This window comes from Cyprinodon tularosa, unplaced genomic scaffold (assembly GCF_016077235.1).
Source record: "Cyprinodon tularosa strain WSP-4 unplaced genomic scaffold, ASM1607723v1 ctg692, whole genome shotgun sequence".
In the NCBI taxonomy this organism is placed as follows: Eukaryota; Metazoa; Chordata; class Actinopteri; order Cyprinodontiformes; family Cyprinodontidae; genus Cyprinodon; species Cyprinodon tularosa.
In genome coordinates, this window is record NW_024039443.1 from 153,563 (window position 1) to 171,568 (window position 18,006).

The 18,006-nt window shown below is 41.8% G+C and overlaps 1 protein-coding gene across 5 annotated transcripts in view; it reads left to right on the forward strand.

Annotated features, from left to right (window-relative positions):
- Positions 1–18,006, forward strand: part of rasgrp3 (RAS guanyl releasing protein 3 (calcium and DAG-regulated)) — a 60,783-nt gene that overhangs the window by 8,019 nt on the left and 34,758 nt on the right. For 3 of the 5 annotated variants that reach the window (XM_038268084.1, XM_038268082.1, XM_038268080.1), the window contains exons 2-3: positions 10,009–10,170; positions 17,852–17,954. In XM_038268084.1, the coding sequence (XP_038124012.1) occupies positions 10,101–10,170; positions 17,852–17,954 (173 nt within the window). In that variant the 5' untranslated portion in view covers positions 10,009–10,100. Of the gene's footprint in view, positions 1–1,521; positions 1,665–10,008; positions 10,171–17,851; positions 17,955–18,006 lie in introns of those variants that run through there. The other 2 variants (XM_038268081.1, XM_038268085.1) reach the window with 2 other exon arrangements.

The following is an 18,006-nucleotide window of genomic DNA, read 5'->3' on the forward strand; positions in this document are numbered from 1 at the left end:
GTTTCTTCAATCAAAAATATATTTTTAATTAAAAACACATTCACTTCAATGACAAAAAAAACTTTTCAATCAATGAAAATAAGTATTTGAATACAAATCATCCATAAAGGACACCTCCAGACTGGACAAACAGGTGAGGTGAGCCGGCTCTGTGTTTGGAAAGAAGCTGGACTCTTTGGGGACGGTGGCAGAGACAAGGACACTTAACAAACTGCTGGACATTGTGAACAATGCCAGCCACCCTCTGCAAACCGACTTCACCTCTCAGAGGAGCCTGATTAGTGGGAGATTGCTCCTCCCCAATTGCTGAACTCCTTTATTCCTCAAGCCATCAAGCTGCACAACTCCTCACTTGAGGGAAGAAGAGGTGATAGGAAGAGGGACAAGAGTCACACCCCCCTCCTTGAACAACTTATGCAAAACATGACCTACTGTCACTCATGTGCGTCTCACTGTGCAATAACACATTCCCAACACTGTGTAGCCTGTGTATTTTTTTACTTATTTATATGGTCAGTACAACTCTGCAGTACAAGTGCAATAACGCAAGTCAACTACGGTACTATGTAGTCTTTCCTTAGCTCTCTACTGTGCAGATATTTTCATATCAAAAGGAAAAATATTCCAGGCTGCTCAGTGGTGCAGTGGGTAGCACTGCTGCCTTGCAGTAAGAAGGTTCCTGGTTTGATTCCTGGCCTGGGGTCTTTCTGCATGGAGTTTGCATGTTCTTCCTGAGAATGCCCGGGTTCTCTCCGGGTACTCCGGCTTCCTCCCACAGTCCAAAAACATGACTGTTAGGTTAATTCTCCTTATGCGTGAATGGTTGTTTGTTTCTGTGTTGCCCTGGCAACCTGTCCAGGGTGGACCCCCCTCTAGCTCGTAGACAGCTGGAGATAGACTCCAGCACCACTCAAGACCCTGCTTGGGATAAGCATCACGGAAAATGTATGGAAACATATTCCAGGACATTACAGCCTTTTCATTTTTTTATGCTCTTTTGTACTGTATGCATTCTTTTTATATTGTCTGTTGTATTTTTTTTTTTAATGGCATCTTGCTTTAACTCTTTGCAGTCTATATAAGCTACTGGCACCAAAATTTCCCTCAAGGAGTAATCCCAAGGGATAAAGTACAAAAACTATCTAGAAATAGGTAAACATTTCCTTGATTAAGGTTATTATCCCTTAATCTAAGTAGGTAAATAAGATGATCTGCCAATGTTTTCAATCTTAAAATAAGATAATATGCTCTTGAAATCAGACAATGCAGTTGTTTTTTCTTATTTTAAATGTAAATTGTCTTGTTCCATTGGCAAAGTGTCTCACTTACCTCCTCAATTCAACAAAAAATGCACTTATGTTGAGAAAAATTACTTATTTAGATTTTTTTTTTTTTTTTGTAGCGTAAATAAAGTTGAGTCCAAGTCTAAAAAAACACAGCTCTTTATGTGTGTGTTTGTGTGTGTGCGCTACATCACATGGCAAACTGCTGCTGCTCCAGGCTGCTGTGTTTACCAACAAGAGGAGGAGGTGGTAGAGGAGGTCGTAGAGTGGAGGAGCTCCTCCATGGGAGGCTCTTTGTGCTCGCCTGCAGCAGCAGCTGCTTATATCACTGACAGGACTAATCTCTGTCTGGATGTTTGCTGATCCGTGGCTCTTTAACAGGTAAGGCTTGGCTCTGAAGCTTTATATCAGGTATAGATCTGATGCCTGGAAAGGATCCGATAGAAACATCTGATGCTTTTAAAAGGAATTTGTAGAAAATCATGAGTTTGGATTTAAGTTCACATGTAGCCTTTTTTTTTTTTTTGGCTTGTGTCATTTATGGTTAGTTGACTAAGCCTCAGAACGACAAGTTATTTGGTGCAAACTCAACAGTTTGAGTTAATCAGAATAAACCAGAAAAGCAGGAGGACTTTTTTAACTTTTATCAAACTACATGGAATTCATAAATATTTGGAGATGATTCACTGAGAGTGTGACGTGTTCACACTGAGGAGATGAAAGGAAACGCTGGTAAAATGGTCTCTTTGTTGGTCCTGTGTCACACAGAGAAAAGCAGGAAGTGTTTAGTCTTCTTACTTCCACCACCCACAGCTCATCATTTTTTCAAAAGCAAAAAGAAACTGATGCATCGTTGGCCCAGAAAGGATTTTTATGTTTCTAATCAAAGTAAATTCTGAGGAATTTGATTGGAATCAAAATCAAGCGGTTTTTAAATATCTATCAGAGAAATGTTAAACCTTGGCTCTATCTGTCTGTCCGTCCGTCCGTCTCTCAGTCTTTCTCCCTGCCAGTCTATGGAATAGTTTGAACAAAACGTTCTGAAACTTGATGTGTTATTTCTCTTGAGATGCATATTAAATTCAGTAAAATGTATATTTACTATTAAGTTAAACATCTAAAAGTGCTCGAGTTGCGGGGGGATGAGGGGGGGTGGCTTGCACCTTCTTAAAAAAATCTTAAAATCATCCCCCTTCTTAAATGACCATCCCCCTCATACCATCCCCTGTGACATGTTATTACTGAATGTGTAAAACTTCTACTATATATTAACAGTAATGGCAATTGTCCTTGCCTTTTCAACATTAGGCGGGATGTGGGCTTACGAGTAGCCTGAGCAAAATAAACTCAAAGAAGACGTTTATTATATATATATATATATATATATATATATATATATATATATATATATATATATATATATATATATATATATATATATATATATATATATATATATATATATATATATAAAGAATGAAAAACGATTTTCTTTTAGATGGAAATTTTAAATCTAATGTAGGCTTTTAGCAGACATTAACTTGTATATGCTTTACTTCATAAGATTTGGAGCGATTTAGAAAATAAACGGTTACCATGCTAAGACAATTTAAAAGTATTTATAAATGTGTTGTTTTTGATACATATGTTTGCAACTTCAACATTTAATTGTCATAGGTGTTGGTGCTGTAGGCAGGAAGGGTCTTCTCTAGAGGTCTGTCTTGCACTGGTTCTGAAGAAGCCTCTGACTGAAGACTGTTTCTATTTAAAAGTCTTCTGAATAGGATGCTCACTGTTGTCCATCTTCGTCACTTTATTAAGAATTCTTTGTGAAATAATTTCCAGAGGTTCTAGAGGAGTTCCTAGAACAGAGCCTCTTCTTTATCAGCTGGTTGAGCTTTTTTTCAGTCTTTGATGCTGATACTTGTGTTACACCGATACCGATACCAGTATCAGGTGGGCCCCGATCCAGCACTAAAACGGTGGTATCGGTATCGGCAAATACCAACAAATAGGGCACCGATACCATTTTGAGAGCCAAACGTTAATGAATAAAAAGTTTTACTGGATTCACTTTGTATTAGTCTTTTTCCTGCTTCACAAAGGTAGGCAGCAGCTTGACAAAGCCATGATGGCAATTATTTTACATCCATGTAGTATGCAGTTCTTCATATACACACACACATCAATTTCAAACAGATGGTATCGGGTATCGGTATTGGGGCCAAAAAACGACATCGGTGCAACACTAGCTGTTACCCCAGCAGATGATGGAGGAATTGTTTAGCCTCTCCACAGCAGACTGATAGAAGATCTGCAGCATCTGAAGGACCTACGTAAGCTTCCTCTAGAAGTCCAGTCTGCTCTGTCCCTTCTTGGAGACGGCTTCACAGTTGTGTCTCCAGTCTAGTTAGTTGTTCAAGTGAACACCAAGGTATTTCTACTCCTCCACCACCTCCACTTCTTCTCCCAGGATGTTAACAGGATTAGTTTTTAATCTGAAATCATTTCCTTGTTTTGAATTAGAGACTTAGACAAACTTTATTGTAATCTTGTATACACATACAATAGCAGCCATACCATAATGGCCTTTCCCAGTCAAACACCAGCCGAATGGCAGCCCACTTCCCTCCAACTCCCGGCAAAATCCTCTCCAGCTTCCAGCCACTACAGTGACCCCCCATGCATATATTTCTATTCTGACTCCACCCTTTCACTGAATTACAGGGTCTTTCCAGCAGGTGGCGCTTCTCTTTAGAGGTTAATGTCCACAAATTGTGACAGAAAGAATATTTCAGTACAAAGATTGATGTTTTTAAAGGAATTGTAGGGGACCAGCCAAAGGCCCATCAAGTGTGGAAATGTTGAATGCTTACTACTGTAGTGTATACAAAATGCAATGTTATGCATACAGCTGTTCAACAGCGATGAGCAGCTTAAAACAGTGAAATTAACATTACCATTTATAAAGTGCAGCATTGGTCAGAATGTAAACAGTGCGGGAGAAGAGAAAAACCAGTTTAAAGTCATGATGCAAAAGGCATTGATATGGAAAGGTTCAGTGCAGTGCAAAATAAATAAAAAAATTTATGATTAGGATTTTTTTTAAATCAGCCACTTTGGTAGTGCAAATATGATGCTTTCAAGTGAGATGCAGAGTCTAGATTAGAGTTTCAACAGTTCAGCACACTGATGGCAGTGGGGAATAAGCTGTTACGGAACCTGCTGGACCTGCATTGAATGCTGCGAAGCCTCTTCCTAGAGGGCAGCAGGGAGAACAGTCCATGGTGGGGGTGTGAGGGGTCATTGATGATGTTATGGGCTCAGGACACGCAGTGCTGGGATGATCCTCTCTGCTGTTCTCACCACTCTCCCCACTTTCTTCCAGTCTGAGGCGCTGCAGCCTCCAAACCACACAGCGAGACAGCTGGTCGGAACGCTCTCTATGGTGCTTCTGTAGAAGGTGGGGAGGATGGGTGGGGGCAGGTGGGCTCTCTTCATCCTCTGCAGGAAGTACATGAGCTTCTGTGCCCTTTTGACCAGTGAGGTGGTGTTTACATTCCAGGTGAGGGTGTCTGTGATGTTCACCCCCAGGAATTTGGTGCTGCTGACCACCTCTACAGCTGAGCTGTTGATGAGCAGTGGAGCGTGGTTAGGCTGGTTCTTCCTGAAGTCCAAGATAATCTCCTTCATATTCTCTAAGTTCAGGATCAGGCTGTTATCTTTGCACCAGCCAACCAGTTCCTCTACCTCCTCTCTGTAGTCCAGGTGGTTGTCGATTCTGATGAGGCCCCCCACTGTGGTTTTGTCGGCACAATTCATGATGTGATTGGTGGTGAACCTGGGGACGTGGTCATGTGTAATCAGGGTGATCAGCAGGGGGCTCAGGACGCAGCCCTGAGGGGAGCCTTTGCTCAGGGTAATGACATCAGACGTGTTCTGTCCAACTCGGATTGACTGAGGTCTGTTTCTGAGGAAAAGTCTAGTAGCCAATTGCAGAGAGGTGTACTGAAGCCTAGTTGTTCCAGTTTCCCTATCAGATGTTCTGGGATGGGGTTAAAGGCTGAACTGAAGTCCAGGAACAGCATCCGCACGTGGGTGTTCTTCCCCTCCAGGTGTGCCAGGCTCAGGTGGAGAGCAGAGGAGTTGCTTCAGTTGAGCGGTTCCATTGGAAGGAGAAATGGAATGGATCAAATGCTAGGGGGGAGAATGGAGATTATGTTTTCTTTCAAGGTCTTTCAAAGCACTTGCCTAGCTAAGTTATCGGGGCCCGGTGCCTTCCTCAGAGCTTTCCTCACTTCAGCTATGTCAAGGTTGTGTTTCTCCTCTCAATGATGGGGAACAGCTTTCATTGCCGGAATGCTATTTAGTGCCTCAAACCTTCCAAATAAGTTGTTTAGTCCATTTAGGAGGTTAGCATCAGCTACACGGGGGGAGGAGGGTGTGTTATAGTCAGAGGCGATTCTAGAGTCTGTGGGGGCCCCAAGCAAAAAATCCTAGGGGGCCCTACTGACCAGTGTTCATCACCATTATGTTAGGCTATAAATAATCTGACACCAATGAAAAATGTATTAAATAAAACCTTTTTTTTTATTCCAAATGTTCTAAACATGAACAACCTTGTGATTTTGGAAAATATAAAAGAGTAAAAGTAAAGAATAAACTAATAAATTAAAATAAATTTATAATAAAATAAAAAAAAATAGTACGTCACCCATTCGCTAGGCTTCGTTCATTTTTATTAAGGGAAGTCATCCACCTGGGCTGGGCTGGATTTTGACTGGGCAAAGCCAATGTCAATCAACATTCCATCCAATCGGGATTTTTATATGCAGTTGCGCATCTCCTCAGTCACTATAGCGTTGCCACTTCATGCTCGCATGTTGCTGTTTATCTACGGGGTGTACAGTAGCTGGCTCTCGGGGGCCCCCCAGCGGCTCGGGGCTCCAAGCAGTTGCTTGGTTTTCCTGTTGACAAGGTGCGCCTCTGGTTATAGTCTGTAATCACCATTTTGCCTTGCCATATCCTCCTGGTGTTGCTGACATTGTGGAAGAGACCCTGGATCTTCTGGCTGTGGTTCTGCTTTGCTGATGTGATCGCGTGGTTCAGTCTGGCTCTCGCTGTCCTTAGTGCCTCTCTGTCACCAGACTTGAAGGCTGAGTTCCCTGCTTTTAGCGATTTCTGAACCTGCCCAGTCATCGGGGTCGTTGGTTGGCCCGGGTGATAATGTACTTTGTAGTGCTGACGTTCTGAATGCATTTGTTGTTGCAGGCCAACACAGTCATGGCATACTCATCTATATTGATCCAGTTATCATAGGTTGCTGCAGTTTTGAACATGTTCCAGTCAGAGACTGAAAAAAACAGTCAGAGATTTTCCTGAAAAGGAAGGGATGCAACACTCGTCCACCAAGGTGAACTCCAATATGAGATGGCAGATCTGTAGGGAGACAGGGAGATCCACTCCTGTGCCGCATCTCTCCGCACGGGCCACTCCAGAGTAGAGGAGAGTTAAGCCTCTCTCGAAACCTTGGTTCCCTGGCCGTATGTGGAGGTGAACTGAATATTTCTAGCTGTTAATGCTCCACCTCTCACAAAAGTTCAGGCTCCTTGCATACCTCAATTTTTTGGTCATCATGAGGGATTTTTGAACCACTCTTAGTCTGACCTGTCACCCAGACCATGTTTGCCTTATGTTACGATCACTGAAGCAGCGCCACACTAGCTTCTGAGTATACGAGGTGTGTGACACGCTTCACAACAACAGATGCTGAAGTTGGAAAGATTGACTTTTTCTTGCTCAGCACTGCTGATGCAGCTCCCAACTATGATCACTCCTCTGAAACACTTTATTAACGCCTAAATTAACTTAAAATGTCAAACCCTACCTGCAAAATATGTTCCTGTTTATAATCCTGGTGTCTGCAGTTTGTACCAGATACCACATACTGCCGGTATGGGGGGCTTTGAGCTTCTCTGACAGAGAAATAATATTTAAAGGCAGGATGGTAATCTGGATGAACTGACTGCACAGATGATATTTTAAACTACTTTCTACCCACTGACCAACGCAAATATAGCAAAGACACTCTCTGCCATTGACCACGGGAGCAGCAGCAGCATTAGACACATCTGGACACTTTACTAGACACGCGGCAAGTCGGACCTTTATGTGTACAAACATCAAAAATGAAGCTGCAGTCACTTTTTTGGTGCTGAAATCGCATGCTGTGTGAATGTAGCATAAGAACACCCTACCCACCCCACACATTTAAGCCCTAAACACAGCCTTTGTGATCATAGAGGCTCTGAGACCTCTGCATCCTGTTAAGGGGACAGTTCAAGGAGGGGTCCTTCTGTATACTCCTCATAAATCCTGTGTCTTCTTTCCTAAAGTTTTTTTTCTTGTAAAGTTGTTAATTCAGATCACTTGTGATCCATAGTTTATTATTTGGGAAGCATTGGGAAGCATCCCAAATAATAAACCAAATAATGGTTTATTATCTGTGAAGTAAATAGCTCCTCTCTCTTCTCCTTGCTCTTACTCTTGCCAGATGTTAAAGAGCTGCCATGATTACACATAATAACAAGTGTCCAACAAGGAATAACAATAAAAGTACTTCCAGTTTCATAGCATTCAACATCAGAGCCCAAAAACATCAGAAAAAGAAACTGATATACAAATGGAGGAAGTAAAGTTATTATAAAAAGGAATATCAGTCAAGCTGGCAGAACTACGCCAATGTGCAGTGGACTTAATTATTTAGAATATGTTTTTAAATATTTAATTATGTGCTTGATATAATTGAAAATATGGGGGCATCAAGAGCAGTAATTTCTACTGGGCTTAAAGTGAATATGGTCTGTAAAATAGAGAGGAGAATTCCATTAGGAAAACTCAATCTGAAAAGGAGAATTTTGAAAAAGTTTAATCACATAAAATCTATGAAAAAAGTTTTAAAGAATAAAAGTTTAATTCCAAAAAAAAAACTTTGTTTCCCCAAGATTGAAGATGTTTTGCTTCCCATTTAAGAAGCTTTCTCAACTCAGAATGTCTTGAGTAGCATTTGAGATCCAGGCTTATAGAGTACCCCAAATAAAAGCCTTGTTATGGCTTAGAAAACATACAAATTGAAGCAAAAGAAACCCCGTTCCACCCCTTAGTAATCGGGAGTCATTGATGTTGTTGTTTGCCTGCAAAATCCGTTACTGGCCCATGTCTCTGAAAAAGGGAGTCGTTAGGGACATTGCTGGCCTTGCTGAACAGGTGAGATGTTTTCTTCAAACTTGGGAAACAAAGTCCATCGGTTAGTATTTTGTTTACTTTTCTTTTTTTTACTTTTTTTGAATGACTTTGACGTGGTTGACTGATAATCTTCCATCCATTTTCCGACACGCTTATTCCTACTGGGGTCGCGAGGGGTGCTGGTGCCTATTTCCATCTGTCTACGGGCGAGAGGCCGGGCAACACAGAGACAAACGTGATAAACAACCATTCACACAGACACTCACACCTAAGGACAATTTAGAGAAGCCAATTAACCTAACTGTCATGTTTTTGGACTGTGGGAGGAAGCCGGAGTACCCGGAGAGAACCAACGCACGCAGGGAGTACATGCAAATTCCATGCAGAAAGACCCCGGGCCGGTAATCAAACCCTGAACCTTTTTGCTGCAAGGCAGCAGGGGTACCCACTGCTTTACTGAGCACTAGAGACTGACCTTTTTTTTCAGGAATCCCACGGGTCACGGGATTCCCGTGGGCTGGGAGTCAGTATTAGTAAAGATCACGTGATTGGGACGGTACAGGATTAAACATTAACGGGAGCAGACGGGAGCGGGAGCAAACCAATAATAACTAAAAAAAAACTAGGATCGATGCCAAAAAATGAAATAAAATAGAAAGAAAAAAATCCAGTACTGGCACTGCCCTTTTGTAGTTTTTTTCCTTGAAGCTTACACTATAATGCGAGTCAAAAAAACTACACGACCCAAAAACCAACAGTGCTTCCGCTCTGAGTTTTTCACCCGCGCTCAAAAACAAGAATGGGAGTGGTGCAGGAGCGGGAGTCATTCTGAATGGGAGCGGGATGGGAGTGGGAGTAATTTCACCAGGAGTGGGACGGGACAGGATTTAGATTTCTACTCTGGCCCGGGATCGGGACGGGACACAATTTTTTTCTGTGGGAGTGGGACGGGACAGGAGTGAAAATCCACTCCCGTGTCAGTCTCTACTGAGCACTGAGAATCTTCACCAGAATAAAATAAAAAAATATATTTATACAGATTAAATATTAGAAAAGAGCAAGGTTGCTCTTGAAATGCTTTTTTTATGACGCCTTTTTGGATTTAATGTTTTGTTCAAACTACTATTCGCAAAATATATTTTTTACTTGCTAAGATAATGAAAACAAAATACACTCCATGCAAACATGAGGAAAGTCCAAATCATTTGATCATCAGCAGCTATTGGCCATGACTGGCTGAGGATTAAGTGGAAATTAACAAACACAGCACTAGTTCAGGTGTACGTTCTTCACCAAATGGAAAACAGACAAAAGATAGCTGGCTGAAGAAAACAATTCAGGATTTTGACAGCAGTCTGGATGAACTTTTTTATATTACATTCATTGTATTATTTATGACATTTTAAGTATTGTGAATCCAAACAGGCTATTAAGAATTTTCTTTATTCATCTTGATGTTGTGATCTCCTTTTTCCCTCAGGTTTGGGATCTACTGTCCATGTGCTGTTTGCTGTCACCACAGTCCTGAAAGCCAGAGAGAACTGACCTCTGCGTTGCCACCGTTGTGGAAGTATGGGATCATCCACTCTGGGCAAGGCAGCTTCACTTGATGCACTGCTAATTGAATGCATTCATACATTTGGTGAGTAACAGGACCTTTTCATACCTGTGAATAATTGACTCTTCATTATGGGCCGTTAATGTAACGTGTTTCCAAGTTTAAAATCTGAACTGAATTTGGACTTGTTATAACAACAGGCTGACTTTATTCATATGGCCAGATAGTGTTTACTGAACTGAATTTTTGGAACAAAGAAAGCAATTATGCCTCCGGTTGAAATCAGCAGCAAAAATAACGTTGTGCACACGCTGCTGTCTGCTGGCAGTAGGCAACTTATTCATCCATCAACTTGGCAGCTTCCAAAGCTTTAGCTCCTGTTTCAGTAATTGCCAATGTTCATATTGTATTCTGAGCTTTAGTTTTGTGTCTTACACCATATAGTTTTTTTTTTATTTTTTAACATGATCTAGGACTTATCTTAATTTTCACCCCTTTGATGTTCTTGACTGACCCCTCTGTTCCACTGGATGTGGTGCAGATATGGCTTTGCAGCTGACCACAGCAACTCTAGTCTGTCGTAGGTTTTCCTCCTGGAGCGCCACTTTGACACTCAGGGTGCATAACATGTTGTTGCAGCAATTGGTGAAAGATTTATATGAACTGCAAAGTACAAAACTAACACTATGGGCCCTGTCACACCTTGCCGATTTAGCCAGCATATGCTTGACATCCCAGAATCTCCTAAAATGCTGGCAGATGCTGAACTTTCTATGTATTTTTTTATTTTATTTTGGGCGTATACATAGAGTATTCATAACCAGTGGAGATATGTCCAAAGACAGTTTAACTTAACTGGATAATGCACAACGGCGTTATCGTGAAGGGGGCAGCAATGCACAAGGAGGTGCCCGGTGTACATAAAAAGATTTCTTTGATCAGGGTGTTAACCTAGCTGTTTACCACCCGCCTCCAAAAAATAAATAAATAAAAAGGAAAAAGGAAAACTTACACTTATACACTGTAAGAGTTTTTACCCTTTTCAGGCTGATTCTCCAATTGTGCGAGAATTTCTAGGATCGGGCTGAGATTCAGCCTTAAGGGCTGGTTATACTCCCACAGCAGTGTGTCGCAGTAAGCTTGTCATATGAGGCAGACATTTTTGATTTATGCTCAATATTGAAGCGTAGTCTGCGCTATGTTCATTCCACGCCACAACGCAAACGGGGAAAATCACAAACTCGCTGTGGGTCTAGGTATGGCCGAGGCGGTGAGAAAATGTGGGCAAGTTTGTCTGACAACAGAGGCACATGAGGGCGAAAAATAGCGGTTATCCAGGTGGAAAAAAGGGTCCCAGCAGTCTGTGTTCACCTACAATTTGGGAGAGGTGCAACAGAGTGTCTGTGGAGGGAGTGGGGACGTCTCTGACGTATGAATAATCTGGCAAAAACAGTGGAAAACGTTGGATAAGTTATGGGTAAGTTTTGTATAAGTTATGAGCATGCTGAAGCGTGCTGACTCACACTGGCACATGTTCGATACTGTGACACCTACGCAGATGACCTAGTTTCGAAGTATAAATCAGCCTTCATCATGCGTCATGTAGTATACAGGGGGTAACGAGGGGCGATTAGGCTCTCAAGACCACCTCCCAATCAGGAATCGTAAGAAAATCAAATGTTTGAAATTCAGTCGGCCCTTCTGAGGTGTTAGTGGGTAAATCCTGCTGTTTAAGCAAAACTACGAGCTGATTTACCAGAACCTCGAGCACTGCGCATGTGGAAATAACAAAGTTCTTTTTTCTTCCAGATTGACAAGTCTCACCAGCACCATCTCTTGGCGCTGAGTCCAATGTGTGGTTTTTGGACATACAGTGTGATTAGCTAGATCACATCAGAGCGTTGGGCAGTACAGAGGTTGAAAATATCGTACTGTGTATACCCGGCTTAATGTGACCAACAGGGAGCAAAAGAATTTATCAACTGTCCAAACAGTCAGTTTGAGTTCACTATAAGGTCCACTATATAGTACCCGCTCTATTTAGCGAGGGACGGATTTAGGGGTTATGGCAAATATTCAGAAACAGCCTAAGTCTCCCCACTAGGTCTACTTTCTGTGAATGGATATCATGTAAAAAAAAAAAAAAAAGAATTTCAACTTTCTGCTCTTTAGAAAAAAGGAAAAATGCTTTTGTTTTCTCTGAACATTATTTAAACTAAAAAGAACAGACATTTTTAATGTGTTAGACTCCTGCTAAGCACAGAGGAGAAAAACTTTTAGTGCAGAAATTAACACATTGTCCTTGGTCTGTAACCAGATTGTAACCCATTTGCCTTCAGTAGATTAGAGTTCCGGATCTATGCTTTTGCCTTCAAACAGACCCTAACCTTCCCCGTGATGACATCAAGACTAATCAGTTGTGAAAAGCCTTAGGATTTCAAACTCACCTAAGACACAGATGAGGTGATAATTGTTATGTTATGGTACATTATAAAAGCAAAAACAATGTGTGATGTAGTGAAAGTCACATACTCGTGTGATTCAAAGCAATTTAGATAATTCGAAAAAATTCCACAGTAATTGTCCATTAAGAATGATTAAGAAAATAAACACCCAGTCTTGGTTTTATCTTCTGTCTCACTTACAGAAATGATCCATGCAACAGAGATGCATTTATTTGATAGAGATAGGGAAAGGGGCAAAACCCCAAAATATAGCCTGTGTGACCATGGGCGAGTTAGATGGGGGAAAAGTGGACCTGACTATTAACAGGCATCATTAACAAATTTTATATCAGAGTGCACCCAAAACATTCTGGAAGACAATGGTAAATGTCTAAATTTGCCAATGTTAGTTGAATGTGCTGAAGTTTGCATCTCCTCTACTCTTTTCTTTGCTCTTCCAACTCTTTTTTTGTAGTACTACCAATATTAACTCTCAACTGATATCCTTCCCAGATCAATTAAAAGCACTCTTTTTTTTAGGAGATATCGTTACCGGTCTTCATAGGATGCTTTAAGCTTCGAGATCTGTCCAAACACAGTCATAATTAAAAATACAGGGGGCATGGCTCCCTGACGCACATCAACCAGTAACTTGAAAGAATGTGCCTTGTACACCCCTGGGCTTGAGCGGGTCATGAGCTGAGGAGCACCCTTCATGGATGTTTCGCTCCTTTAACCCCAGTACATCTCTTGGTGGCAGAGCACAGGCAAGGACATCTCCCTGTCGCCCCTTGCTGATGCCCTAGGAGTTAGGCCCATACCCCCTATCTCTCCGCTTTAGCAACAACCAGAAATGATACTTTTCTGCCTCCTCTGCCAATTCCCTGATTGATTTGCAATGTCCAGCTCCAGAGCATCCGAGTTTGCACAGCAGGTGGACCATTGAGGTCCCAACAAATCTCCTATAGCCCACCTCAGTGGGGCATTTGACGGCTTTCCAGCCAGCCTCTCTGCACTCAGCTGCCTAGTCTAAATATTGGGTGCTCATTGGCAGCCTCCATGTCCTGCTCCCACGGAACAGTGAGCTCCACCAGGGAGACGGTCTTGCATGGAACTGAAGACAAGATCAGGCCTGGCCGCAATGATGTCTCCACTATCTCCCTTGGGAAACCTTAGGTGAGAGTAGGCTTGATGGTATTGTGCAGTTGGCAGCTTTGGGGTTGTCCCAGGGTCTTGTGAAGAGGATGGGCGGCATCACTGCCTCTGCCGCCTCTGCCAGCTTACTCAACACAGAGTTTTGTCTCTGCCTGTACTGACCTTGAGAGATTGTGATCTTGCAACCAGATAGGATGTGCTTGAGGCTTGGATTGATCTTATTACAAAATGAGCAGCTCTCTTCATTACCAAATAATTGGTGGGGGTTTTGTGGACAGGGTAGGGTGTCATAGGTGTCTCTGATCAAAAAACCGAACCTGGCTTGGGGGATTTTCTATAGATCACACCATGACATGGGCCTGTCTGAGATGCCTTCCCATGACAACCAGCCTCCCTGTCTGTTTCGCAACACAGCCTTTACATCCTGTTCTATCCTGTTCTGTCCTTGCCACTTCTGCCACCGACATTCTTCGTTCTTTTGAGGCCTTCGATTAAAAGAGAGGGGTCTGGCTTTTCCCCAACCCTGCTCGACCCTTCTGGACTCTGCCCACCACCACCTTTTACAGTATCCCATTGGGGGCTGAGGCTACTCTTGCTTTGTGCACAACCTCTTCTACTTTGATGAGTTTGGGCAGAGCAGTGTCAAAGAGGTAGGATGGGGCATCTGGGCATGGAATATAGTCTGGTGGTCCTAGCGGAGTCTGTTTTGATGGGTCTCTTTAGTGTTCCTAGAAGTAACTTTCCAGCTCTTATTGTGCGATCTCCAGCTTGCTGCTAGTCTTATCCTCTAGCAGCTGTCTTGCATGCCTCAAAGGATTCCTGAAGCAGCTGCTCCTCTCCTTCACCTTTTGGGTCTGCGCTCTGCTCCCTGTAGGCTGCTAAGGCTATTCCTAACCTCCTCCCATAATGACTTAAGGCCCTCCCTCCCCTCTGCATCAGCCTTTCTCCACTGCTTTCGTAGGCGAAGCCACCTCTTCACCAGGAGCACTCAGGGCAGTGACCCCCAAACTTGAGGACTGGTTACAGCAGAACCCTGGAAATACATCAGACATCTCGGTCCAGAAAAGTGCAGTTCTAAAAACAGCAAAGATACTGCAGGCGACAGTGGTGTCGGATGTAGGAGTTTGCCCTGAAATCGAAGGACTGACAGTTCAAGCCCTGGCTTGATTTTCAGTGTTGTTGTGTCCTTGGGTAGACACTTCACCTGCATTGTCTACTGATGGTGGTCAGAGGGCCCGGTGGCGCCAGTGTACGGCAGCCCCACTTCTGTCAGTGAGCCCCAGGCTCATTGTGGCTACAATGTGGCTTGTCACCATCAGTGTGTGTGCGTGTGCGTGAATGGGTGAATGACTGAATGTAGTGTAAAGCGCTTTGGTCAAGTCTCCTGACTTGAAACAGCGCTTTATAAGTACAGGCCATTTACCATTTTTACCATTTACTGCGCACAACCCTCAAGCTCTCCAGAAAAGTGCAGTTCTAGGAACAGCAAAGATACTGCACACAACCCTCAAGCTCCCAGGGCTGTGGTAGTGAGTGGATGAGGAAGAGATTTTATATATATACATGTAAATATATAAAACATAAAAAAATAAAAAATAATAACTGTTTTCTCACCCCTCGTGGGATGGTATGTGTCATCCTCAAGCTCGGGTCCTCTTGAGGGTTCTGCGCAGTATCTTAGCTGTTCCCAGGACTGCGCTCTTCTGGACAGAGACCTCTGATGTTTTACCTGGAATCTGCTGTAGCCACTCTCCCAGTTTGGGGGCCACAGCCCCCAGTGCTCCAATTACCACTGGCACCACTGCTGCTCTTACTTTCCACATCTTTTCTAGCTCCTCTTTCAGCCCTTGGTATTTCTCAAGCTTCTCGTGTTCTTTCTTCTTGATGTTGCTGTCGCTTGAGATTGCCACATCTATCACTACTGCCTTCTTATGCTGTTTGTCGATCAACACGATGTCTGGTTGGTTAGCCATCATATATATATAGGGTGACCAAACGTCCGTATTTCCCGGGACATATCCGTATTTCACGTCCTGTCCCGGGTTTTTTTTAGAAAGTGAGGAAATGTCCTGATTTTTTCGACGCTGCGTGTGACGTAATCCCTGAGTCACGTCAGTGCGGGCAGCCCTGCTCTTAATCAGAGGCTCTGTTCGAAAACCTGGGCTGCATCCTCCAAGGACGCGGTCTACCTAGACTGGATCCTTCGAAGTCCTTGAAAATAAGGAGGCCGGAAGAGTTTTGGCTGTGAATTCGACCAGGTCTACCCTTTGGCGGGTTTTACCGCCGTATGCTCTGTTGCTTAGCAACCGTAAACGTTGACACACAAAGCAGGAAAAGAATGAATACCGAGGTTTTCAAAACTGTTTATTTATTTATTTTTTAAAAAGTTAAAGTGAACAAAGACTACACTCACAAGAATCCAGAGTGGAATAAAGGTTCCAACCACCGGGAGCAGGAACTAATAAAATCAAATGTAATGATAGAAACCTTAGTCAGTTAAATAACCTGCTGCTGTCATTCTGCACATCTCTGATGTTGCTGTTATTTTCAAATATCCATTACTGTAAAAATGTCCATAGCTGCATATTGGTTATTTATTCCCCAGTTTTATATTGTTAAAACACTTTACAGAATTGTATTGTTTATATTTTAACTCTTCCCTATTATGTTATTCTTAGACATTTTTCTAAGGTCCACATTTGTGTGACAATTTTTAATAATCTTTCTGCTGCTGTAAATTTGCCCATTGTGGGACAATTAAGGGATTTTCTATTCCATAAAAGCGTTAGAAATATATAAGTAAATCTAAACAATGTATGTACAAAATATATTTGCAAAATCTCTAATATTCAAAATCAAAAAATACTTAGTTAAGCATATTGTGCAAAACAGTAATAAAAAGATTAAACTCCTATCAGATTTATAGTTCCCACTCTGCAGAAATATTAGAATCTGTCCTTTAATTCCAGCCAAACCCATTTACACAGTAACAGATAAAAACCTTTAGATAAGCTAAACATTACCGCCACATATCTGCCTCTATAACCATTAAAACAACTATTTTCATTCATTTCAGACGGAACTATTCACAGAGTTGTATTATATTAAACTGAACTTCCAATTTTAACCACTGTTCGGGGCCAAGTAACATTTCCTCTGATCACGGAGCAAATCCCGATGATGAGACATTATTTCTTTCATTGTGCTATTTATTCATTACAGGAATTGTTAAGCATTTTTAATAAATACATTTTGAATAAAAGTATTGTTTGTTATTGGAGTTATTGCTGTTGACTTTTACTGAAAAGAATTTTTAATAAATCAACTGTAAATATAATGTTATTGTAGGATTACGTAGGCCTACGTTAAGTGAGTGCATGCCACACACATCTCTATGCATGGGAACAGAGATCCCACCCCCACCCCCCAAGGTGTCCTGGTTTTCCCAAATGAAAATATGGTCACCCTATATATATATATATATATATATATATATATATATATATATATATATATATATATATATATATATATATATATATATATATATATATATATGGTACTGATGCAACATGTCGACATAAATGCTGCATATATTCACCTGAATCGAGGGATCACTCAGTTTCATTACTTCCTTACATGCAAGTGACTTTTGTTACTTTCTTTATATTTGCTTCTTTTCTATGTCTCTTTCTTTCTCCTTAAACCCCAGTCGGCCTCAGCTGATGGCAGCTCACACTGAGCCTTGCTCTGGTTCTGCTTGAGCTTTCTTCCTGTTAAAAGGGAGTTTTTCTCTCCACTGTTGCTACAAGTATGCTTGGTTTGTAAGTCCACATCTGTAAAATGCGTTGAGATGACATGTTTTGGGAATTGGCGCAATAGAAGTAAACTGAATTGAACTGAATAGGAAATATCATACCCCCATACTTTCTGCTGTTACTTTAAATATATATGTAAGTACTCAAAGTAACAGAGCAAAAACAAAGTGTTAAACACAAAAAATAAGAAAATAGTAACACCATGAATATGTAATCAGAAGGCCTTTCTATGCAATTAGAGTTAGCTATGCGTGTAGAAAGTCATATAGTCAAAGTACGTAACAAAGCTCCTTCAAGACAGACATTTTGTTTAATATCCCTTCTATTGAGCCTCTTTTTGTTTTACAGATGATGATGGTCAGCTCCATGGTAACCTGCTTCCACGTACACTGCTCCTAATGCATCGCTGGTATGTTACATCGGCTGAGCTTGCAGGAAAACTACTGATGATATATCCCATCGCTGCTGTAACGTGTCTCCATAATGCTGTTGTATTTAGTGAT